The 24,194-nt window shown below is 48.3% G+C and overlaps 1 protein-coding gene across 6 annotated transcripts in view; it reads left to right on the plus strand.

Moving 5' to 3' along the window:
• CFAP251 (cilia and flagella associated protein 251) overlaps positions 1–24,194 on the plus strand; it is an 86,176-nt gene that overhangs the window by 44,299 nt on the left and 17,683 nt on the right. For 3 of the 6 annotated variants that reach the window (XM_055096267.2, XM_008957741.5, XM_003832350.6), the window contains 6 exons: positions 563–736; positions 1,956–2,140; positions 6,962–7,076; positions 8,013–8,176; positions 15,266–15,356; positions 15,567–15,710. In XM_055096267.2, the coding sequence (XP_054952242.1) occupies positions 563–736; positions 1,956–2,140; positions 6,962–7,076; positions 8,013–8,176; positions 15,266–15,356; positions 15,567–15,710 (873 nt within the window). Of the gene's footprint in view, positions 1–562; positions 737–1,955; positions 2,141–6,961; positions 7,077–8,012; positions 8,177–11,562; positions 12,076–15,265; positions 15,357–15,566; positions 15,711–15,818; positions 17,295–24,194 lie in introns of those variants that run through there. The other 3 variants (XM_063593741.1, XM_063593742.1, XM_055096268.2) reach the window with 2 other exon arrangements.

The raw sequence follows: 24,194 nt of genomic DNA on the forward strand, positions 1-24,194 counted from the left end.
GCGTGGCGGCGCGTGCCTGCAATCGCAGGCACTCGGCAGGCTGAGGCAGGAGAATCAGGCAGGGAGGTTGCAGTGAGCCGAGATGGCAGCAGTACAGTCCAGCTTCGGCTCCGCATGAGAAAGGGAGACCGTGGAAAGAGAGGGAGACCGGAGGGAGAGGGAGAGGGAGAGGGAGAGGGACAGCTTGAAGAAAATATTCTTAGTATTTTTTTTTTTTGATAGGGTCCTGCTCTGTTGTACAGGCTGAAGTGCAGTGGTACGATCTTGGCTCGCTGCAACCTCCTCCTCCCAGGTTCAAGCAATTCTTGTGTCAGCCTCCCAAGTAGCTGGAATTATAGGCATGTGCCACCATGCCCAGCTAATTTTTGTGTTTTTAGTAGAGATGGGGTTTTGCCATATTGGCCAGGCTGGTCTCGAACTCCCGACCTCAGGTGATCCACCCGCCTCGGCCTCCCAAAGTGCTGGGATTACAGGCATGAGCCACCGCGCCTGGCCCATAATGATGATTCTTAATTTACTAAACGTAAAATGGGATAACTCCTTCTCTTTTGCTCATCTTCAGGATAGAAGTTTTACTGTGGCTGTTTACATGCTGGTGGTCAGAAATGGACAAAGGGTCTGGGAGTACTTAGCAAGACTTCGCTCTCATCGCAAAAGCATTCGAAGTCTCCTGTTTGGGGTTTACCTGGACAGCAATGAGCCTAGACTGCTGAGCCTTGGGACAGACAGGCTCTTGGTGAGCTGTTTAGTTTTCGTTGACCTGGTCGCCAGGACTGTGTCTCACTCTTGTGACATCCCTGGCATCTTGCATAGAGCCAGGCCCACAGTACGTGTGTTTGTTGGAGAAAATGAATGCACAGTGAAGGATCACAAACCTCTCCAGGTTGGCATTTTGCCTTAACATGGCTGGGACACCACCTGGGGACTCCTGTTCTGAACGAGGAGGCTTCCCGGGCAGCGACAAGTCAGAAGGCAAGGAGCGGGGAGTTCCCCATAGCTTGGAAAGCAGCCGCCCTTGCCTCCCAGTGTGCACGGGGAGGGCTGACACTCACTAACACTGTCTTCATGTCCATCAGTTGGGGCCAGGCTGCTACCTAAATGTGAAAACTAGGAGAGGTTGTGAGATAAGAGGAAAAGGTAGGGATGGGCAAACGCAATATTACAGAGTCAGGTGAAATGGATTCAACCAGTCATTGTATCTGTCTGTTTTTCCTTCCTCCCTCCCTCCCTCCCTCCTTTCTTCTCCCCCTCTCTCCCTCCCTCCCTTCCTTCCTTCCCTTTCTTCTTCCCTCCCTCCCCTGCCCCTCCCTTCTTTCTCTCCCCTTCCTTCCTTTATTCAGTTTCTCCATCCATTCATCCATCTGTCCATCCATCCATCCGTCCATCCACCCATCCATCCATCCATTCTGCCCTGCCCACGGAAGCATACCTGTATGGGCCCAGTTCAGTGGCTGCTGATTTGTGACTGCCAAGTGTTGGGCTGAGATTTAGATATGAATTAGTTCCTAAGATAATAAGTGACACAGTATAACAGAACTGTAAGACGTCAGGTGTGGGTATCAGCTGGATGTAAATTTGAATTTTTGAATTTTTACTCTGCCACTTTTTAGCTATGTGACCTTGGACAAGCCACTCTGAACATCCTTGAACATCTGTTTTCTCATCTGTAAAATGGGCAGAACAGTACCCCTTTGCAGGGAAGTTCTGAGGATGACATGACAGCTGTTTTTAGAGCACTCAGCTCATTGTCTTCCAGGTAGTGAATTCTCAGTACTGATGACTTAGTCAGTGTCAGGTCTAGGCAAGTCTTCTCTTAGGAGAGCTGATACTGTCTCCCCCAGAACAGCACTGTTGGCTGATAATTATAAAGGCTGTCACCCAAGAGCTTGGGGTTCCTTAGCTGAGCCTTTAATTTGGCTTGGTCCTCATGTGTGTCCATCTGGGCTCCTCTGCAGATAGAGTATGATCTTCTCAGGAGCTACAAAGACCACCTGGAAGTCCTGGACATTCACCACACCGACCAGGGCTGCTATCCCACCTGCATGGTCTGGTACCCACCGCTCACCAGGGAACTCTTCCTGCTTATTTGCAACAGTGGCTACAAAGTGAAGCTTTTTAATGCTACTACCAAAATGTGCAGGTAAGCACCCGGAGCTTCCCATTGCAAGGGGCGTGGATCGAGTTCTCTGCCCCCAACCTGTTTCAGGTCTCCACATAGGGACCTGCAGGCAGCTTGGCTACTATTATCATCCTCTTCGCTTTGCAGAGGAGGAGACTGAGGCACAGATAACGTAAGTAATTCTCACCAAGGTCATGTGGCCCTGTGTGGAGGTGAGATGTGCAGAATCCAGGAAGGACACAGACCCTGGGGCCCTGGGAAAGTTGCTAATGCTATCTCCTATTCTCCTCTCATTAAGAAAAACATAGTTTGACCTGGCTACTAACAATTGTTTGATTTTTTCTTACTCTTGGGTCTCAAAGGAGTTTTAACTTTAATTGCTAGCCCTCCTTTGTTTACACCCTGCGTGAGCCAGGTACCGTTTTAGGTGCTGAAGATGATGAAAACAGAACAGTTTCCATCACTGTGGAGTTTACGTGTTGGCGGGGGCAGGTGATGCAATGGCGTGAACAAGTAGCAAGGTAGTAGGTATGTGGTAATCAGGTCTGTGCAAAGAAGCAAAAAAAAAAAAAAAGGAAAAGGAAAAGGCAGGATAAAAAGATGGGGAGGCAGGGAAGGCCTTGGAGAGCAGGAGACATCTGAGCATCCAGACAGAGACTTGAAGAAAGTGAGGGGGAAGCAAGGGGCGGCTGTGCGGTTGGAGGAAAGACAGTGGATCAGCAAGGGCCAATGAGTGAAGGTGGGAGGCGTCTGGGGTTTGGGAAATGCCGCGAAGGCTGGTGAGGCCAGAGTGGAATGGGCAAGGAGGGGGCATGGGAGAGCGAGTCAGAGGTACGGGCTGGTGCCAGGCACACGGCACCCTGGAGACTCCGGTTCCTTCCCGGGTAAGGCGAGAGCTAGTGGAGGGTTTTGAGCAGGGGATTGACATGTTCTGATTGATGTCTGGCTTCTGTACAGAGAGCAGACTCTGGGGCGCAAAGGTAGAAGCAAGATTCGGGAAACTGGTGTGAGAGCTGATGGCGGCTTGGCCCTGAGGGCAGAAGAGAGGGGTCAGATTCTGGATATATCCTGCCGGCAAAGCAAACAGCGTTTGCTAATGGAGGGAACAGGAGGTGTGAGAGAAGACACCTCTCGAAGTCAGAAGAATGGACTGGACCTTTAAAGAGATGAGGAGGACAAGGGAAAGATAGCTTTGAGATAAACCAGGGGTCAGACTGGACAAGGCAAGCTTGAGATGCCTGCTTGGCATTCAGGTGGGAACCCACGAATCAGACTCTGGATTGTGGAGGTCCCGGGAGAGCTGGGCTGGAGTCAGGAACACAGGATGGTTGAAGGCATGAGACGGGGAGGACACCAGCTGGGGAGCAGGGCGTCCGCTGCTGGGGAGCAGGGAGTCCACAGCCAGGGAGCAGGGCATCTGCAGCCCAGCATCCTAGAGTGGCGTCTCCTCCCTCCTGATGCCATCCTGCACATGCACGTGGGCCCCTGTGCTTTGGCCCCTGTGAGCCCTCACAAGAAACACCGACGATTGTGCCTCGAGTACAGCAGGGCCTGCACTGTCATCCCATTCCCTCATCCACAGCCCTGCTAACTATTCTCCCACCGAGCTTCAGGAGGCTGTGTGACTTGTCCAAGGTCAAGCAGAGCAGGACTTGACCCTTGACCCTAGCCCTGACCCCATCCTCTACTCAGCGCTGTGGGGCCTCGACACAGCCCTGGCTTTGGGATCTTACCTGGTCAGCCCTGGAGGGGAGCTTCTGCCTTTGGTTTGGCTGTGTCTTGGGTATGGCTGGAAAGAAGGATGGAGGCAGGAGAAGTTCGAAGGGAGAATGTTTCAGTGATCCACTACGACCACCACCACTGCCACTGCCACCACCACCAGGAGAAGGAAGTCAGGGAACTGGCAGCAGCTGGCTCAGGCTTGAGGACTATCATGGTTTTGAAATGTATCTCAGATAAGACAGGTCCTCAAAAGGCCAGGACCACCCGAGATTATTTGTTGTTGTTGTTGTTGTTGTTGTAAACAGTTCTTTCCCAGAAGGCACAAGAAAAAATGACTGAGAAATGCCATGTTTTATGGTAGAGAGAAAAATCCAGGACAGTTTCCTTAAACGATTAAAACACTGGAAAGCATGTGTAAAGAGGAGCTTTAGAAAGATTTCAGAATCATTGTGCATAGTTTTCAATGAAAACATACTTTTTGGACAAAGAATATCTCTCAGATATGCACAGTCCTAAGACACCGAATTGGCAGAGCTGGAGAATGAGGGCTGGCAGACCTCGGGCCTGAAGTTCCTGCTAACAGTCATTCACTGGAGGAAAGAGGCAGGAGGGACTTTTAGACACAAAGTTGGGAGCTTCTGCCTATTGATGATCAATCTGAAATTAGCATAAAGCATCTTAAAAATTTTTATCAAGGTGATACTCATGTAACATAAAACGAACCATTTGAAAGTGAACAGTTCAGCCGGGCGTGGTGGCTCAAGCCCCAGCATTTGGGAGGGGCCGAGGCAGGTGGATCGCCTGAGGTCAGGAGTTCGAGACCAGCCTGGCCAACATGGTGAAACCCTGTCTCTACTAAAAATACAAAAATTAGCTGGGTGTGGTGGCATGCACCTGTAATCCCAGCTACGTGGGAGACTGAAGCAGGAAATCTCATGAACCCGGGAGGTGGAAGTTGCAGTGAGGCAGGATTTTACTAGCCACTTTACTCCAGCCTGGGCGACAGAGCTAGACTCTGTCTTAAAAAAAATAAAATAAAATAAAATAAAATAAAGAAAGTGAACAGTTCCATGGCATTTAGTACTCATGGTGCTGTGCAACCCCCACTGTAGCTTCAGAGCATTTCCATCATTCCAGAATAAAAGCCCTTGCATAAAGCATCTTGTAAGCTGTAGGAATAAGAAAGCCTCATAACCATGGCTTAATTGGGAAGGAATTGTCTTTTTGTGATAAATCCAAAAGAATGTAAAAATGCATTTAAAAAAGATTTGAAAGAACATGAAAAGGCAGTTCACAGGAAAAGGCCAATAAACCTATGAGCAGATGCTCACTAGTATGTCAAAGATGCAAATGAAAACAAGATATCATTTTTTCACCAATCAGATTAGCAAAGATAAAAATGATTGATAGTGCTTAGCATTGGCAAGAGGCTAGGAAAACGGGCACTCTCATCCGCTTCTGGGGGCGGGTGTGAATCAGTGTAACCTTTTGGGAAAGCAATTTGTCACCCTCTATTAAATTTTATCATATCTTCTGACTTCTAGGAATGTAGCCCACAGAAGTACTCACACAGTATGCCAAGACATAAGTAAAAGGATGTCTTGTTTGAAAATATTTTTAAAAATGGAAACAATCCAAATGCCCATTAATAGGGGATCAGTTAAACAATGGTTTGTCAGTACACTGGAACACGTTGCTGCTTTTAGAAAAGAAAAAAAAAGGAAGAGTAAGACAGCTCTCTGTGTAATGACATGGAAATATCTCAAAGATGTAATACGAGATAAAGCAAATTACCAATGAAGCATGAATAGCATAATTCTATTTTTATATAAAATTATAATTACAAAAGAAATTCTTGAGTCATATACACCAAACTATTACTCATGATTATCTTGGGATAGGGTGCAGCAATGTGGAGATATAGATTTTCTCCTTCTTCTTCTTCTTCTTTTTTTTTTTTTTTTTTTGAGGCAGGGTCTCACTCTGTTGCCCAGGCTGGAGTGCAGTGGCATGATCTCAGCTCACTGCAGCCTCGACCTCCCAGGCTCAAACAATGCTCCCACCTTAGCCTCAGGCCACCAAGCCAGGCTAATTTTTCATAGAGACAGGAAACTACTATGTTGCCCAGGCTGGACTCGAACTCCTAACCCCAAGCAATCCTCCCACCTTAGCCTCCCAAAGTGCTGGGATTATGGGAATGAGCCACTGCGTTCTGCCCATGACCAGAGTCTTAAAACCTATGTTGAGATTTATGGAATTTTAAAAACTCTTCCCTTCCCTCCCCTCCCCTCCCCTCCCCTTCCCTCCCCTCCCCTCCCCTCCCCTTCCCTCCCCTCCCCTTCCCTCCCCTCCCCTCCCCTCCCCTCTCCTTCCCTCCCCTCCCCTCCCCTCTCCTTCCCTCCGCTTCCCTCCCCTCCCCTCCCCCTCCCCTTCCCTTCTTCTTCCTTTCGATGGAGTCTTGCTCTGTCACCCAGGATGGAGTGCAGTAGCGTGATTTCACCTCATTACAACCTCCACCTCCTAGGTTCAAGCGATTCTCATGCCTCAGCCTCCTGAGTAGCTGGGACTACAGGCGTGCACCACTATGCCTGGCTAATTTTTTTTTTTTTTTTTTTTTTTAGTAGAGATGGTGTTTCACCATGTTGGCCAGGCTGGTCTTGAAACTCCTGACCTCAGTTGATCCACCTGCCTCGGCCTCCCAAAGTACTGGGATTACAGGCGTGAGCCACCATGCCCCATCCATGACCAAAGAGTCTTTTTTTTTTTTTTGAGATGGAGTCTCACTTTGTCACCTAGGCTGGAGTACAGTGGCGTAATCTCAGCTCACTGCAACCTCCACCTCCCAGTTTCAAGCGATTCTCCTGCCTCAGCCTCCTGAGTAGCTGGGATTGCAGGCACCTGCCACCACGCCTGGCTAATTTTTGTATTTTTAGTAGAGACGGGGTTTCACCATATTGGCCAGGCTGGTCTCAAACTCCTGACCTTGTGATCCGCCTGCCTTGGCCTCCCGAAGTGCTGGGATTACAGGTGTGAGCCACCGCGCCTGGCCCGACCAAAGAATCTTAAAACCTATGTTGAGATTTGTGGAATTTTAAAAACTCTTTCTCTTTTTGCCTTCAGAAAGACGCTTCTGGGGCCAGCTTATGGTTCCCCTATTGAGCAGACACAAGTCCTCCCAGTGAGAAGCATGGCGGAGCTACAGAAACGCTACTTGGTGTTTATTAACAGAGACAAGGTAACAGCGCTCTCTTCTCCAGTTCTGGGAGTTGACTCTGTGTGTCATGAGCAGCAGTCATTACTGAAGATCACGAGACTCAGAGAGTTCTGGGTTTACAGCCAAGCCCAACTGCTTCCACCCCAGTCAGCTGTGATACTGAAAATTGCCCTTGATGAGTTAGGAAGACTCTTGGGAGACATTTCTGAGCGGAGTTACTGCATTTTCTGTATTCCCAGTGAAGATACATGGGCCACCAAAGGATTTTTCCTTCTTATTTATTTACATGGAAAAACTCTTATAAAAATATGCAAATTAGTTACACTTTGTTGTACATTTAATGAATAATCTGCGTTGAAAAGTGTAAAGTCGGGCCAGGTGAGGTGGCTCACGCCTGTAATCCCAGCACTTTGGGAGGCCAAGGCGGGCGGATCATGAGGTCAGGAGATCGAGACCATCCTGGCTAACACGGTGAAACCCCGTCTCTACTAAAAATACAAAAAATGAGCCGGGCATGGTGGTGGGCGCCTGTAGTCCCAGTTACTCGGGAGGCTGAGGCAGGAGAATGGCATGAACCCGGGAGGCGGAGTTTGCAGTAAGCTGAGATCGCGCCACTGCAGTCCAGCCTGGACGACAGAGTGAGACTCCGTCAAAAAAAAGAAAAGTGTAAAGTCATAGGTTGTGAGATGTATTCTGGAAAACCCTGGACAACTGACCATGAAGGCAGGGAGGAAAGCTTCCCTTCTGTGTACCTGTTAGAGCTGTGCAAGGGGCCCCCTACCAGGGCTGGTGTGTGTGGATGCCCAGCTACGTTAAATGTGGCTCTCACACTCAGAGATGGGTCCAGACACACAGGTCCTTCTGGCACACAGATCTGGAGGTGACATGTGAACGTGCCAGGCCTCTCTCGGGCCCAGCTACCTGAGTCTGAATATCCAATTATGTGTTCCTTTCTAGGTGGGACTTCAGATCTTACCAGTTGACGGCAATCCACATAAGACATCTGCTATTGTTTGCCACCCGAACGGGGTGGCCAGCATGGCCGTTTCCTATGACGGCCGCTACGCCTTCACTGCGGGAGGGCACGATCGCTCGGTGGTGCAGTGGAAAATCACCTTAAGGTACACGATGGGGCGAGAAGGAAGGTATCAAGTGTAAACTCCTTTTCACTCAGCAACAGTGATAGACACTGAACCCTACTGCGTGCCAGGCACTGTGCTAGGATGTCACAGGGCCTGGCCTTCAGGTTGCTCCCCGGTGGCATTGCTCACATTACTCTGCAGACAGGAGTTGCTGTCCTGTCCCATGGACCAATGGTGTTTGTAGTTCAGGCGATGTGACAGCACCTTGGGCTCACCCCTGCTCCCTAAAATGCTTCTCCCTCTGCTCCACATATCCACACCTGCTAGAAAGATCTAGGCCGACCCTCCAAAGCATATACTACGGAAATAGTAAGAGGATCATTTCAAGTGGTATTTTCGGCTCCTCTTCTCACCCTCCCTGCCCTGAATGGAGAACCTCTGCCTGAGGCGAGGCTGGAGAATTCTAGAGTTGAACATTGGAGAGTATGTGGACTTTGAGGTGAAAGGGATAATATGAGTTTGAATATGGGCCCACCCTCTACTGGCTATGGGGCCTAGGGCAAGCTTCTTAACGTCCCTGATCTTTAGATTCCTTGCATGCGAAATGGGGGTGATAGCATGTGAAATGGGGGTGATAATAGGAACTTCTGTAGGATCCCTGTAAAGATCAGGTAGTTTAATAGGGGAAAAGCACCTAGTACAGAGCAAAGTACTCGGCAAGTGAATGATTTCCTTTCGTCTCTTCTTCCTGTAAGGGCATTTGCTTATGAGCTCAGAATCTTCCCTAATAAAGAGGGGACAAGCACCCACACTGTCCTCTCATCTACCCAAATCCGGCATGCTGCCGCAGGGCAGAGTCAACCATGTGGCAGCCGGTTCCTGTTCCTGACCACTTCTCCAAGCCCCTGCGCTGCCTGTGGCTCGGCTGGGCCTCTCTCGGCAGTGTGACGTTGAGGAGCAAAAACAGCTCAGAGGCACCTTCCTTCCTCGGAGAACAAACCTGATTCCTGGCTGCCAGCACAGTGTACCCCCTGCCATCTGCCAAATGCACATCTTTCTTTTTATGGCAGATATTGAAGCTTCTACTCTTAACCTGAATATGAGCAAAAATAGCCGGTTAAATCTGCTTTGGAACCACGGTGGTTTGAGATTGCACTTGCAGCTCTGACTTCCACCCCACCTTCACCTGAGAGAGCAGATCTTGGGAACTTGAGGATTTAGGAGCTGGAGGTGAACTCTCCTATTGAAAAGGGATCATGGCCTCAGAATGGCTGCCTGGTTCCTTGCTCCCTGGCTTGTTGCCTGGAACCATGGGGGCAAGCCACACCCTGTGGGGACAAGCAGAACCTTCCCTTCTATTTGTTGTTGTTGTTGAGACAGGGTCTGGCTCAGTCGCTCAGGATGTAGTACAGAGGTGTGATCATGGCTCACTGCAGCCTCGAACTCCTGGGCTCAAACAATTCTCCTGCCTCAGCCTCCTGAGTAGCTGGGACCACAGGCATATGCCACTGTGCCTGGCTAACTTTAAAAAAAATTTTTTTGTCGATACAGAGTCACACCAAACCTAGGCTGGTCTTGAACTCATGGGCTCAAGCCTTGGGCACCTAAAGTGTTGGGATTACAGATGTGAGCCACTGCACCCAGCTAGAACCTTCCTTCTGAAATGTTTGTCTTCTTCTCAGTCGTCGTGGGATCTGGAATGGTAGAAATTTAAGAAGAAGAAAAAAAGGCCTCTGCTTTCCAATAGCTTTCGCCTGGCCAGAGTCCAGGCTTCTGAGAATTTCAATTTAATCTGTGGTGGGGACAAAGGATCATTATAAACTAATTATCACTTCATTGCTGCTTCTGGTGACTTAATATGATCAGCACTTCACTAATGGAGAGAAATGTAAAAAACCTAAACAAGTAAACAAACAGAATTTCCTACTAGAGTTACTGATGATGAGTTGTAGGGGAGATAAAGATGATAAATCCCCTCACATTCGATCATTTCAGTCAGTGCACCCCTTGGCCCCAACTGCTACCATCACAGTCTATGGCGCTTCCGCCCCGGGAGAGCCCCTTCCATCCCCTCTCTCAGGGTTCATTCCACACGCCCCTTCTTCTCCCGCTCCGTGCTAGCATGCACCCTTTCTCTTCTCCTTGTCTGGCATCTGTTTCCAAATCCTGCATTACTTTTTTGTGCTCATCCTCCCTGCCTCCTGTCATCCTGATGCCCTGCTCAGCCAAGAGCAGAGAGACCCCGATTCGAATCCTAGCTATCACTACCTGCTTGCTGGATGACGCCAGGCAAGTCCCTTCACTTCTCGGAGCCTCAGTTCCTCCAACTCTTAAATGGGACTGCTACCACCAAGTTCAGACCATTCCTCCTCCTCCTCATCCAGGGAGCGCTTACAGAGCACCTATGTGTGCTTGCCACAGGGCTGAGCTTTAGCTCCTTTCCAGAAGTACTGTATGGATTGCTGGGTACAGAGCAGGTTTTCAATAAGTGTCACTTCCCTTTTGTGCCCTAATGACCTCTTTTCTGTTGCAAGTGTTAGAAACACAATTTAGGCAAAAGGGAATGTATGAGAAGGTCGTTGGGATCGCATGTAGCTACACCACAAGAAGGTCACGGACAGCGGCACACTTGGTGCCCACAGCACTTGCTGTCCACTTGGCCCTGCTGTTGGCTTCATTCTCTGCAGAACTGGGTTTCCTTACTCAGCAGGAAGATGGCTGCTGACAGTTCCCAAATTTCACAAATTATAGCTCTCACCACAGAGAGAGGGAGTTTCTTTCCCAGCTTGTGTTGGAGAAATCCCAGTACAGCCCCCAGGCCCCTCTGGGGTCAGTTGACGGTGGCCAGGAGGTAGGGGATGTAGGGGAGCTCTGAACACCAGAGCCGGGAGCTGCGGGCTGTTCTCAGAGGACCAGGTGCTCTTGCTACCCTTTCCCCTCAGGGGCTCCTGCTGGGGACAGGCTCCTCTGTGTCACTTCTGGCCTTTACCTGGCCCTGCTCCAGAGCCACATGGCTAAAAGTGGCCTTGCTGCTCACTGAGCTTGTCGGGATTGGGCCTGGGCCTGGCCTGGAGGCCACAGAGAGGGAGCCCTCTCAGCTGGACACTTGCCTCCATGGCAAGTGCTGAGAAGTGGGGAAGACCCTTGCTGGAGGGGCCCTTGCTGGAGGGTCTTGCTGGAGGGGCCCTCAGGCACCCCTGGAGAATACCCAGGTTCCTCAGACCTTAAGCCAGCCCGTGGGCTTGTGCATGTCTCAGTGAGAGGACCCAGGACAGTGCATGGCAGACTCTTCCTAAGAAAGGTGTAGGAGTGTGCTGATACCCATTTCCATGGCCGTAATAATCCCAACCACTTGTGCTGAGTTTTCTCAGGGCCGGGGCCTGCACTGAGTGAGTTCCATGTATCATCTGATTTCATCCTGACAGCCATCCTGGGAGCCAGGCACCAATATTATCCCCATCAGACACATCAAGAAGCTAACTCCAAGGAGTCTGATGACTGCCCAAGCAATGGAGGAGGCAGTGGAGCTGGGATTCACAGCCAGGGCTTTCTAAGTCCACCCCACACCTTAACAAACATTCATTACAGGAGGAAAATAAAGGACTTTTGTCTCCAATCTTTGTGATATGGTTTGGCTCTGTGTTCCTACCCAAATCTCATCTTGAATTGTACTCCGATAATTCCCGTGTATGGTGGGAGGGACCTGGTGGGAGATGGTTGGATGGTGGGGGGGGCAGGGGGTGGTTTCCCCCATGTTGTTCTCGTGGTAGTGAATAAGTCTCACAAGATCTGATGGTTTGATAAGGGGAAACCTGTTTCACTTGGCTCTCATTCTCTCTTGCCACTGCCATGTGAGACGTGCCTTTCACCTTCCGCCATGATTGTGAGGCCTCCCCAGCCACATGAAACTGTAACAATAAACCTCTTTCTTTTGTAAATTGTGCAGTCTCAGTTATGTCTTTATCAGCAGCATGAAAATGGACTAATATAGTACATTGGTACCAGTAGAATGGGGCACTGCTGAAAAGATATCTGAAAATGTCAAAGTGACTTTGGAACTGGGTAACAGGCAGAGGTTGGAACAGTTTGGAGGGCTCAGAAGAAGACAGGAAGATGTGGGAAAGTTTGGAACTTCCTAGAGACTTGTTGAATGGCTTTAGCCAAAAGCCTGATAGTGATATGGACAATAAGGTCCAGGCTGAGGTGGTCTCAGATGGAGATGAGGAACTTGTTGGGAACTGGAGCAAAAGTGATTCTGTTATGTTTTAGCAAAGAGACTGGTGGCATTTTGCCCCTGCCCTAGAGATTTGTGGAACTTTGAACTTGAGAGAGATGATTTAAGATATCTGGTAGAATAATTTTTTTTTTTTTTTTTTTTTTTTTTTTTTTTGAGATGGAATCTCACTCTGTCACCCAGGCTGGAGTGCAATGGCACGATCTTGGCTCACTGCAACCTCCACCTCCCGGGTTCAAGTGATTCTCCTGCCTCAGCCTCCTGAGTAGCTGGAACCACAGGTGTGTGCCACCCTGCCCGGCTAATTTTTTGTATTTTTAGTAGAGAAAGGGTTTCACTGTGTTAGCCAGGATGGTCTCGATCTCCTGACCTCGTGATCCACCTGCCTTGGCCTCCCAAAGTGCTAGGATTACAGGCATGAGTTACCGCGCCTGGCCTCTGGCGGAAGAAATTTCTAAGCAGCAAAGCATTCGAGAGGTGACTTGGGTGCTGTTAAAGGCATTCAGTTTTATAAAGAAAGCAGAGCATAAAAGTTCGGAAAATTTGCAGCCTGACTATGTGATAGAAAAGAAAAACCCATTTTCTGAGGAGAAATTCAACCCAACTGCAGAAATTTGCCTATGTAACCAATAGCTGAATGTTAATCTGCAAGACAATGGGGAAAATGTCTCCAGGGCATGTCAGACATCTTCTTGGCAGCCCCTCCCATCACAGTCCTGGAGGCCTAGGAGAAAATGGTTTCTTGGGACAAGCCCAGGATCCTCATGCTGTGTGCTGCCTAGGGACTTGGTGCCCTGCATCCCAGCCACTCCAGTCATGGCTGAAAGGGGCCAACGTAGAGCTCGGGCTGTGGCTTCAGAGGGTGGAAGCCCCAAGCCTTGGCAGCTTTCATGACGTGTTGAGCCTGCCAGTCCACAGAAGTCAAGAATTGGGGTTTGGGAACCTCTGCCTAGATTACAGAAGGTGTATGGAAACACCTTGATGCCCAGGCAGAAGTTCGTTGCAGGGGTGGGGCCCTCATGGAGCACCTCTGCTAGAGCAGTGTGGAAGGGAAATGTGGGGTCAGAGCCCCCACACAGAGTCTCTACTGGGGCACTGCCTAGTGGAGCTGTGAGAAGAGGGCCACCATCCTCCAGACCTCAGGATGGTAGATCCACTGACAGCTTGCACTGTTTGCCTGGAAAAGCCATAGACACTAATGCCAGCCCATGAAAGCAGCCAGGAGGGAGGCTGTACCCTGTAAAGCCACAGGGATGGAGCTGCCCAAGACCATGGAAACCCACCTCTTGCATCAGCGTGACCTGGATATAAGACATGGAGTCAAAGGAGATCATTTTGGAGCTTTAAGATTTGACTGCCCTCCTGGATTTCAGATTTGCATGAGGCCTGTAGCCCCTTTGTTTTGGCCAATTCCTCCCATTTGGAATGGCCGTATTTACCCAATTCTGGTACCTCCATTCTATCTAGGAAGTAATTAACTTGCTTTTGATTTTACAGGCAGAAGGGACTTGCCTGTCTCAGATAAGACTTTGGATGTGGACTTTTGAGTTAATGTGAAATGAGTTACGATTTTAGGGGACTATTGGGAAGGCATGATTGGTTTTGAAATGTAAGGACATGAGATTTGGGAGGGGTCAGAGGTGGAATGATATGGTTTGGCTGTGTCTCCACCCAAATCTCATCTTGAATTGTACTCCCATAATTCCCATGTGTTGTGGGAGGGACCTGGTGGGAGATGGTTGGATTGTGGGGGCAGTTTCCCCCATGCTGTTCTCATGGTAGTGAATAAGTCTCATGAGATCTGATGGTTTGATAAGGGGAAACCTGATTCACTTGGTCTCTCATTCTCTCTCTTGCCACTGCCATGTGAGACATGCCTTTCACCTTCCGCCATAATTGTGAGTCCTCCCCAGCCATGTGAAACCGTAAGTCCAATAAACCTCTTTCTTTTGTAAATTGCCCAGTCTCAGGTATGTTTTTATCAGCAGCATGAAAACAGACTAGAATACCGTGTGTGCATTTATTTGTTAATTCTTACAACAATGCTGTGAGGCAGAATCGTCTCATTTTATAGTGGAGGACACTGATGCCAGGGAGGTTAAGTCACCTCCTCAGAATCACACAGCTTGCCAGGGGTAGAGCCGGGACTTGCACGCATGTCCGTGTGACTCCACACTCTGGACACTTCCCCACTTCCCCACTGTGGTCTACATGAGGTGTGCTTGATGTCGCAGCAAAAAGGCTAATCACCCGATTAGCAGTAATCCAGTTAGTGGATTATTAGAATGATTTCTGATGATTAGCCTTTTGTAGGAGGCAAAGTTGGTCTCATACAAAAGTAGGTTTTCTTACCATTGAAAGGGCCTATTTTTGGAAAGTCTGACCTTGAGTTAGAGAGCAGAGGGTTATTTTTATCTGACTGGCATGGGTCCCTGTGGTCTCCTGAGTTTTTATGGAAGCAATTAGTGTTGGCAGTTCACTTGTGCAATATCCCATTCTTTTGACTCTGATCGTTCGTGGATCTAAAGTTACGGGTAAGGCTGCTCTGTCTGGGAGGATTGTGGTTTCAGAACACAGGATGCCTCCCCCACCCCCAGGAGAGACATGTTCCCCCAAAGATTGCAGACAAATTGCCAAGCACCTGCCCTGTCATCATCAAGAGAATATCACCATAATTAAGGCAGATGCCCTCTACCTCTGAGTTCCACGCTTGAAATGGAATTTTCTGGTTTGGGCTTCATTTTAAAGGACCTTTTCTTAACAAGTGTATGGAGACCCTAACTGTATCTGCGCTGTGATACCCTTCAGAGGGCCGCAGTGCTGTGCGGACCACCTTCTGAGCCATGCTCATGCTTGAGCGCTTTCTAATAGAGACATTTCTGTTGTTGTTCCAGTGTCCTGGAGGCAGCGGTTTCTCTTGGGGGTGAAGACTTGACCCCATTCTATGGTCTGCTGTCTGGTGGCCGGGAAGGAAAATTCTACAGGGTAATTGTCCCTAGAGTAAACACCTCCTGGTAACATCTAGTTAAGTTTGTAAAGCAAATGTGCCCGGGGTTAACCTTCTTGCTTTATTCCAAAGCTTTGTTCCCCCATTCAGCTTAAAAGGTACTTTCTAGAAAATGTCCTTGAAGTGTTCATGGATGCTTCAGACTTAAGCCTAAACGTGTGTTGTGTTTCCGTTGTATTCTTACATAGGAGCTAGAAGACTACTTCTACTATTCTCAGCTCCGCAGTCAAGGCATCGACACAATGGAGACCAGAAAGGTGTCAGAACACATTTGCCTGTCAGAGCTTCCGTTTGTCATGAGAGCAATTGGCTTTTACCCGTCTGAAGAGAAGGTAGGGAGAACGAAAACAAGAGCAGCAACGGGATGTGCTATTTATAAAAAACAACCTCTGGGAACAATCATTATAGGTCAAAGCAAAAAGTGCACATTTTTCTTGCAGAAATGGATCAGAAAGACGGTTCTGGGCATTTCAGATGCACTCCTGAGTAACTGCCTTATGGGAAATATGCTGTTTCTGAAAGGCGCACTCCTCATGAAGTTTGATGTTGGTTGGAGCATGGGTCTTGCAACCATGGTGTTGAATTGGACGGACTGGGGCTGCCGTCTCAGCCCTGACCCTTGCTAGGTGAGGACCAGCCTCGTAGGATTTTTTTCTTTTTTTTTTTTTTTTGAGGTGGAGTCTTCCTCTGTCACGCAGGTTGGACTGCAGTGGCACAATTTTGGCTCACTGCAACCTCCACTTCCTAGGTTCAAGCGGTTCTCCTGGCTCAGCCTTCCGAGTAGCTGGGATTACAGACACCCACCACCACGCCCCGCTAATTTTTGTATTTTTAGTAGAGACGAGGCTTCACGATGTTGGTCAGACTGGTCTCAAACTCCTGACCTCAAGTGATCTGCCCGCCTCGGCCTCCCAAAGTGCTGTCATTACAGGCATGAGCGACCACTCCCGGCCAGCCTTATAGGATTTGAGGAGGGGATTGATGCCTACGCAGCCCTGGGCACGGTGCTGGGTGCACAGGAAGAGCTCAGTGAAGGGAGGGAGTTATTATCATCATTGTTAGTCTCGCTGTCTAGTTGCTCTTAACCTAGCAGGTGTTAATGGGGCACCTTTGGAAGCTGGGTGCTCATCTGGACTGTGGAGCACAGAGGGTGCAGCCGTCCCTCATGACCGTGCCACAAAAGCACCCCCAGATGCAAGAAGCCCCAAGCAGAGTCAAGAAGCATCTCAGGGAAATGTTCCTCATGTAAACTGTTGTTTAAAGTGCAGGTAAGCCGGTTGTGGCAGCTCACGCCTGTAATCCAAACACTTTGGGATGCCAAGTGGGGGAGGATCACTTGAGCCCAGGAGTTTGAGAGCAGCCAGGGTAACATAGAGAGATCCTATCTATCCCCATCCCCCCCAAAAAATTGCCCGGTGTGGTGGCCCGTGCTTGTGGTCCCAGCTACTCAGGAGGCCATGGCAGGAGGATCACTTGAGCCCCAGAGGTGGAGGCTTCAGTGCCCGTGATTGTGCCACTGCACTCCAGCCTGGGAGACAGAGTGAGACCCTGTCTCAAAAAAATTAATAAATAAATAAAGTACAATTTATTGTATTTCTTCTGACTTTTATTAATATTTTCCTGTTTTATACATATTTATATAATCATATATATAATCATGCATCACTTAATGTTGGGGAGATGTTCTGAGAACTGTGTCATTAAGCAACATCGTTATTGTGTGAACATCATAGAGTGTCCTTATACAAACACAGATGGCAGAGCCTACTACACGCCTGGGCCGTATGGTACAGCCTGTTGCTCCTAGGCTACAAACCTGAACAGCATGCAGCTGTACTGCATATTGTAGTCAGTGGTAACACAGTGGTATTTGTGTATCTAAGCATATCTAAATGAAGAAAAGGTACAGTAAAAATATAGTATTATGACCTTATGGAACTGCCATCATATATGCAATCTGTCATTGAAATATTATTAAGTGCAGTGTGACTGTATAGATGTATATAGTTTTAAAAAACTAATTGGCCTTGGTGCAGTGGCTCACGCCTGTAATCCCAGCACTTTGGGAGGCTAAGGTGGGTGGATCACCTGAGGTCAAGAGTTTGAGACCAGCCTGGCTAACATGGTGAAGCCCTGTCTCTACTAAAAAATACAAAAATTAGCTGGGCATGGTGGCACACGCCTGTAGTCCCAGCTACTTGGGAGGCTGAGGCAAGAGAATCGCTTCAACCCAGGAGGCGGAGGTTGCAGTGAGCCGAGATCACACCACAGCACTCCAGCCTGGGCGACAGAGCGAAACTCTTCCTCAAAAAATAAAAAACTGGCCGGGTGTGGTGGCTCAGACCTGTAATCCCAGCACTTTGGGAGGCCAAGGTGGGCGGATCACGAGGTCAGGAGATCGAGACCATCCTGGCTAACATGGTGAAACCCCATCTCTATGAAAAATACAAAAAAAAAAATTAGCCGGGCGTGGTGGCGGGCGCCTGTAGTCCCAGTTACTCAGGAGGCTGAGGGAGGAGAATGGCGTGAACCCGGGAGGCGGAGCTTGTAGTGAGCCGAGATTGCGCCACTGCACTCCAGCCTGGGTGACAGAGCGAGACTCCATCTCAGAAAAATAAAAATAAAAATAAATAAATAAATAAAAATAAAATAAAATAAAAGCAAACAAAAAACTAAGTGATACCACATTGAATATGTGTTTGTATGCTATATTTTCCCTTAATAGTGTATCGTAAGTATTTTCCATTATATTAAAAATTCTCCGAGGCCAGACGCAGTGGCTCACGCCTGTAATCCCAGCACTTTGGGAGGCCGAGGCGGGTGGATCACGAGGTCAGGAGATCGAGACCATCCTGGCTAACATGGTGAAACCCTGTCTCTACTAAAAAAATACAAAAAATTAGCCGAGCGTGGTGGCGGGTGCCTGTAGTCCCAGCTACTCAGGAGGCTGAGGCAGGAGAATGGCGTGAACCCGGGAGGCAGAGCTTACAGTGAGCCGAGATCGTGCCACTGCACTCCAGCCTGGGCGACAGAGCAAGACTCTGTCTCAAAAAAAAAAAAAAAAAAAAAAAAAAAAAAATTTCCGAAAACATACTTTTTAAAGGATATATTTTAATTTTTTAACTTTTTCTAATTTAGAAAATAGAATTATAAAGAAGAAAATAGAAATTACTCAGAGATCATCACTGTTATTATTTTGGTAGATATCCTATCATTTTATATATGGATATAGATATAGCTATATTTTTAAACAAGGAATTGAGATTATATGGTATATATATGTATATACCTATATATATATATCAACATTATACAGAGGATGTGTGTGCATATACATATGTATCGACATTCTCAGTAACTTGTTTTGTGAGCAAGGTGGTAAAAATTCCTTGGCAACATGCTTTTAAAGGCTGCTAACTTAATTGGACCATTCCCCAGTTGATAGGCATGTGAGTTGTCTAAAGTAGCTGGTGTCAGAGACACAGCTGTGTGGAGCATCTCTGTGCATGGTTTTTGCACACTTCTCTAATTATTTTCCTGGGTCATAGTGCAAGAAGTAGAATTACTGGGTCAGAGAATATGAAATTACAGACCCTATTGCTAACCTACTTTCTATAAATGTAGCATTTTACGTGCCCATCTTCAGGAATCCACAAGTCCTGAAACCCAGCTAAGACTCAATGTTCATGTTGGCTGAGAACACTTGAGCAATATAAGCTGTGGTCCTAGTCCCTTCTCTCGGCTTCAGTGGCCTACCCAGAATCACCTGTTTTGTGTGCTCCAGGTACACAAAACTCATTTCTCGAGAAATTAGTTATCAGAGCCCTTTAATTCCTGCTGAGTCTTGAACGAGGACCTTAAAATCACCAGGTACTGTTGTAAGCTCCTCTAAAGGTCTTTGGCTGATGTGCATTTTGTCATAGCACATTGCTAGAAACATAAGCAACTCTGAGAAAGTTCGTACAGCCCACGTGGTGTTCCTGAGAGTGGCATTTTCCAAAGAGTGTTCCCTAGAACATGGCTTCCCAAACTGGGAAGCTGCATCGGAGCATTTACTGACTATTCAGCTCCTGGGCTCTGCCCAGGTCCAGCCAATCGGAATCTCCAAGCACAGGCTTGGGATTCTCTACATCTCCTGGGGGTGCTCACTGCGGAGCCGCCCACATTTGAAGAGAGGGAGGGGCTCAACACACTGAGTGAGATCATTAGTCAGCTTTCTTCTTCTTCTTTTTTTTTTTTTTTTTGAGACAGCATCTTGCTCTGTCACGCAGGCTGGAGTGCAGTGGTGTGATCTCAGTTTACTGCAATCTCCGCCTCCCAGGTTCAAGCGATTCTCCTGCCTCAGCCTCCCGAGTAACTGGGATTACAGGCATGCACCACCATGCCTGGCTAATTTTTGTATTTTTTAGTAGAGACAGGATTTCACCATGTTGGCCAGGCTGGTCTCGAACTCCTGACCTCAAGTGATCCACCTGCATCAGCCTCTCAAAGTGCTGGGATTACAGGCGTGAGCCACCGTGCCTGGCCTCAGCCTTATTCTTTGGTTACAAGTTACAGAAACCTAAGTCGACCCGTTTTCTGGTTCACAGAATTCCAGGTCCAGAGGGAGTGGGGATGTGCAGTGTAACCTAAGCCAGGCCCTCATCCATGTCGCTGGGAAGGGTCTCTCTCTTTAGGCCTCGCTTTCTGCTGTGCTGTCTCCCTCCGCGTCCGGCCCCCAGCCCACATCCGGTGGGATTCAATGCCACAGGCAGGAGCCTGTCTTCCTTCTCCTGCAGACATTGTCACTGTCATCACTGCCATCAGGCATGTGCCACTCAGGTTGGCCAGGCGTGGGCACTCTCCTTCTTGGAGTGTGGGGTGGGCTCAGTCCCCTTTAACCATGGGGACTATGACCAGATGACAGCTAAGACGTGGGCAGGTGTCTCAGCCTCTTCATGCTTCAGCTTCCTCATCTACAAAATGAGTGCAGCAGTCGCACCCAGGACCACTCTGAGCAGGTGGCGTGGCTTCCACGGAATTCTGAGCAAGGCAAAAAATGGGCCCCTCTTCATTCTCACTTCCTTCTTTTTTTTTTTTTTTTTTTGGAGACAGGGTCTCACTGTGTCACCTGGTTCTCCAGCCTCAGCCCTCCAAGTAGCTGGGACTACAGGAGTGTGCCACCATGCTCTGCTAATTTTTCAATTTTGGTAGAGATGGGGTTTCTCCATGTTGGCCAGACGGGTCTCAAACTCCTGAGCTCAAGCCATCCACCCTCCTTAGCCTCCCACAGTGCTGGGATTCTAGGCGTGAGCCACCGCTCCCTGACCTCATTTCCTTCTCATTTTACATTAGAAATGTTGCCTCAGATGTCTCACTGTTCCCACGGCCGCTGCACTTCATCTGCATGGTTCTGTCTGTGGTTCTGCTTCTTCTGTTTTTAGTCCAACGTTTAACCAAATACCCACCTCCTCTGGGTGATTGGTTGGCCTAACACTTGGTACTTCAAGATGGAGAAAGGGAAGAAGCACATCTTGGTGCAAACTAGCTGGCCTGGCTGCAGTTCCCAGCCTCCTTGGCGAGCCATCCCAGCGGTGGTCTGAACGCCGGAGTCCGCTCTGTAGATGAGGCTGGAGCAGGCTGCGCTCTCGTAGGGGTGTCGTGAGGACTAGAGAGCGAGGGTCTGTGCGGTGCCCAGCGCACAGAGGTGCTTATTCAGTGGGGGGCTCTTCCCTCAGTATTTCCTGTTGAGTCAGCATGTTCCTCTTAAGAGGCAATGGGATCGCCCCTCATTTTCTTATTTTTAATTTTATTTTGTAAAATTCCAAGCAAACACAAAAACAGAGAAAAGAATAAAATGAACTCTTGGCCAGTCACGGTGGCTCACACCTGTAGTCCTAGCACTTTGGGAGGCTGAGGCAGGAGGATCGCTTTAGTAAGCCCAGGAGTTCAAGACCAACCTAGGCAATATAGGGAGACCCTGTCTCTACAAAAAATAAAAAAAAATTAGCTGTAGTGGCATGTGCCTATGGTCCCAGCTTCTCGGGAGGCTGAGGTGGGAGAATTGCTTGGGCCTGTGAGGTCAAGGATGCAGTGAGCCGTGATCACGCCACTGCACACACACCCCACACTCCTGCATATCCATCAGTCAACTTCAGCTTCAGCAATTCTCAGCTCCCGTTTGGTCCAGACCCACTGACCTGCTCCCGCCCCATGGGTTATTCTGAAGCAAGTTCCAGGCACCCTCGCCTCACAAGGAGGCCTTTCAAACCCAGGTGCCCCTTCCTCAGCCAGGGAGAGGTTCTCCTTCACAAGGCCTGCAGGCACCTGAGGTTCACACTTCTATGAAAGTCACCAAAATGCCATCGTGGGCCATGCCTCTCGCAGTTCCTGTGGGTGAGGAGTATTCCGGCAGCTCTCTGATGCCTGCAGGTCAGTGCTAACCATGGAGGCCACATTGTGGAGGTTCCAGGGTCAGGCAGCTCTGGGTTTGAATCCTGACTGTGACCACGTGCCAGTTACGACTTGGTCAAGTTTCAGAACCTCTCCATGCCTCAGTTTCCTCATCTACAAAATAAACATAATAGTAGTACCTACCTCCAGAATTATTGTGAAGATTAACTGAGTATCCGTTTCGTACAGTACCCGGCACAAGTTAAATGTTTAAAAATGTCATCTGATATTTTTGTCTTTGTCATGATATCCCCATCTGTGGATCCGTGATTCCAGAAGCCCTTTATGAGAATGTTTATCTGACCTTGTGCTTCTTTGTGTATAATACCCTTTCCAAAATCTAAAAGTTTATATTTTCTTGATTTTCTGGTAAAGATACTTTACATAAATGTCCAAACGTCATCAAATTGATGGCAGTCTTCTCACTTGTTCAGGATTTTTTTTTTTTTAAGAGGCAGTGTCTCACTCTGTCGCCCAGGCTGGAGTGCAGTGGTGTGATCACAGCTCACTGCAGCCTCGACTTCCTGGGCTCAAGTGATCCCTCTGCCCCAGCCTCTCTAGTAGCTGATATTATAGGCGCACATCACCACATCATTCAGGATTCTTGATTTTTTTTTTTTTTTGAGATGGAGTTTCACTCTTGTTGCCCAGGCTGGAGTGCAATGGCACCATCTCAGTTCACCACACCTCCACCTCTCGGGTTCAAGGAATTCTCCTGCCTCAGCCTCCTGAGTAGCTAGGATGATAGGCATGCGCCGTCTTGTCTGGCTAATTTTGTATTTTTAGTAGAGACAGGGTTTCTCCATGTTGGTCAGGCTGGTCTCAAACTCCCGACTTCATGTGATCCACCCACCTTGGCCTCCCAAAGTGCTGGGATTACAGGTGTGAGCCACTGTGCCCAGCCAGGATTCTTGAGTTTAATTCCTGGGCTGTCCTGCTTTGTTGGTGAGGTGTTTAGCCCTGGCGACCAGTGCCCACGTGTCGCACAAAGTACTTGAGAAAGAGGGTGGGCACAGGGCAACCTGCTTGTCTCTGCTTCCTATAGAAATAAGGAAGTCCTGCATATGCCTGGAGTCCCGGCTGCTTGAGAGGCTGAGGCAGGAGGATCACTTGAGTCCAAGAGTTCCAGACCAACCTAGGCAACATAGCGAGACCCCGATCTCTAAAAAATTTTAAAAATTGGGCTAGGCACAGTGGCTCACAATCCCGGCATTTTGGGAGGCCAAGACAGAAGGATTGCTTGAGCCTAGGAGTTCAAGACCAGTCTGGGCAACATAAGGAGACCTGTCTCTGCTAATAAACAATTAGCTGGGTGTGGTGGCGTGCACTTGTAGTCCCAGATACTTGGAGGGCTGAGGTGGGAAGGATCGAAGGATCGCTTGCGCACAGGAGATCAAGACTGTAGTGAGCTGTGATTGTGCCATTGCACTCCAGACTGGACAGCAGAGTGAGGCCCTGTCTCAAAAAAAAAATCAGTTGGGGATAGTGGTGTGCAACTGGAGTCCCAGCTACCCTGGAGGCTGAGGCAGGAGGATTGCTTGATCCCAGGTGCTGTAGGCTGCAGCATGCTATGATCATGCCTGTGAATAGCTACTGTCCTCCAGCCTGGGCACCATAGCTCTCCGAAAAAAAAAAAAAAAAGGTAAGGAAGTGTCTAATTATTAAAGATGTACTCATTTGTTCTATCATTGGCAAAAAATAATAAAGCTTAAGCAACTTATCAAAATCTTGCTGATGAAGAAAAGGTATCCGGAAAAAAATGTTAGTTGGTAACAAATGTTACAAAGTAACAAACATTGACAATTACTTAAAAACATAAAGACAGAAATAAAAACGGAGGTTGTAAGGTTTGCACTGGATGTTGTATGTTCTCCCGGCTGACCCCACCACTTCCCAAAAGGAGAGTTTCAGTGCCGCACTCAGTGAGGGCCCCACTCACCCTTGGATTCCAGGGCTTTTTATCTACTTTAAAAAAAAAAAAAAAAGTTTCCTCTTTGGAGATGTTTTCTGAAGGCTCCAGGTGTGCCCCACATCAGTGTGCAGACTTGATTAGCTGATGAGTTAGTTTATATCTGAAGCTACACCGGGAGAAGTTTCTGACCTTTTGTTTTCAAGTCAGATTTATAGTGATTAAAAAAAATCTTTTCAGGGCTTTGAAACTAACCTAGGCTTTACCGTGGTTAATGAAACATTTCCTATTGAGATGTAGCCGCTCCCCCTCCTTCAGGAAGTTGCATGGAGTATACGCCTCACTACTGGAGTGTGTTCACCCTTGGTTACAGAAAAGACGCAGATGCAGGGTTTAAACCAGCGGCCCAAAGACTATACATTATTGATATTTTTCTTACGTCATTACAACTGTCTTGGGGATTTGAAGCTAGTTA

Source organism: Pan paniscus, chromosome 10 (assembly GCF_029289425.2).
Source record: "Pan paniscus chromosome 10, NHGRI_mPanPan1-v2.0_pri, whole genome shotgun sequence".
NCBI classification, from domain to species: Eukaryota; Metazoa; Chordata; class Mammalia; order Primates; family Hominidae; genus Pan; species Pan paniscus.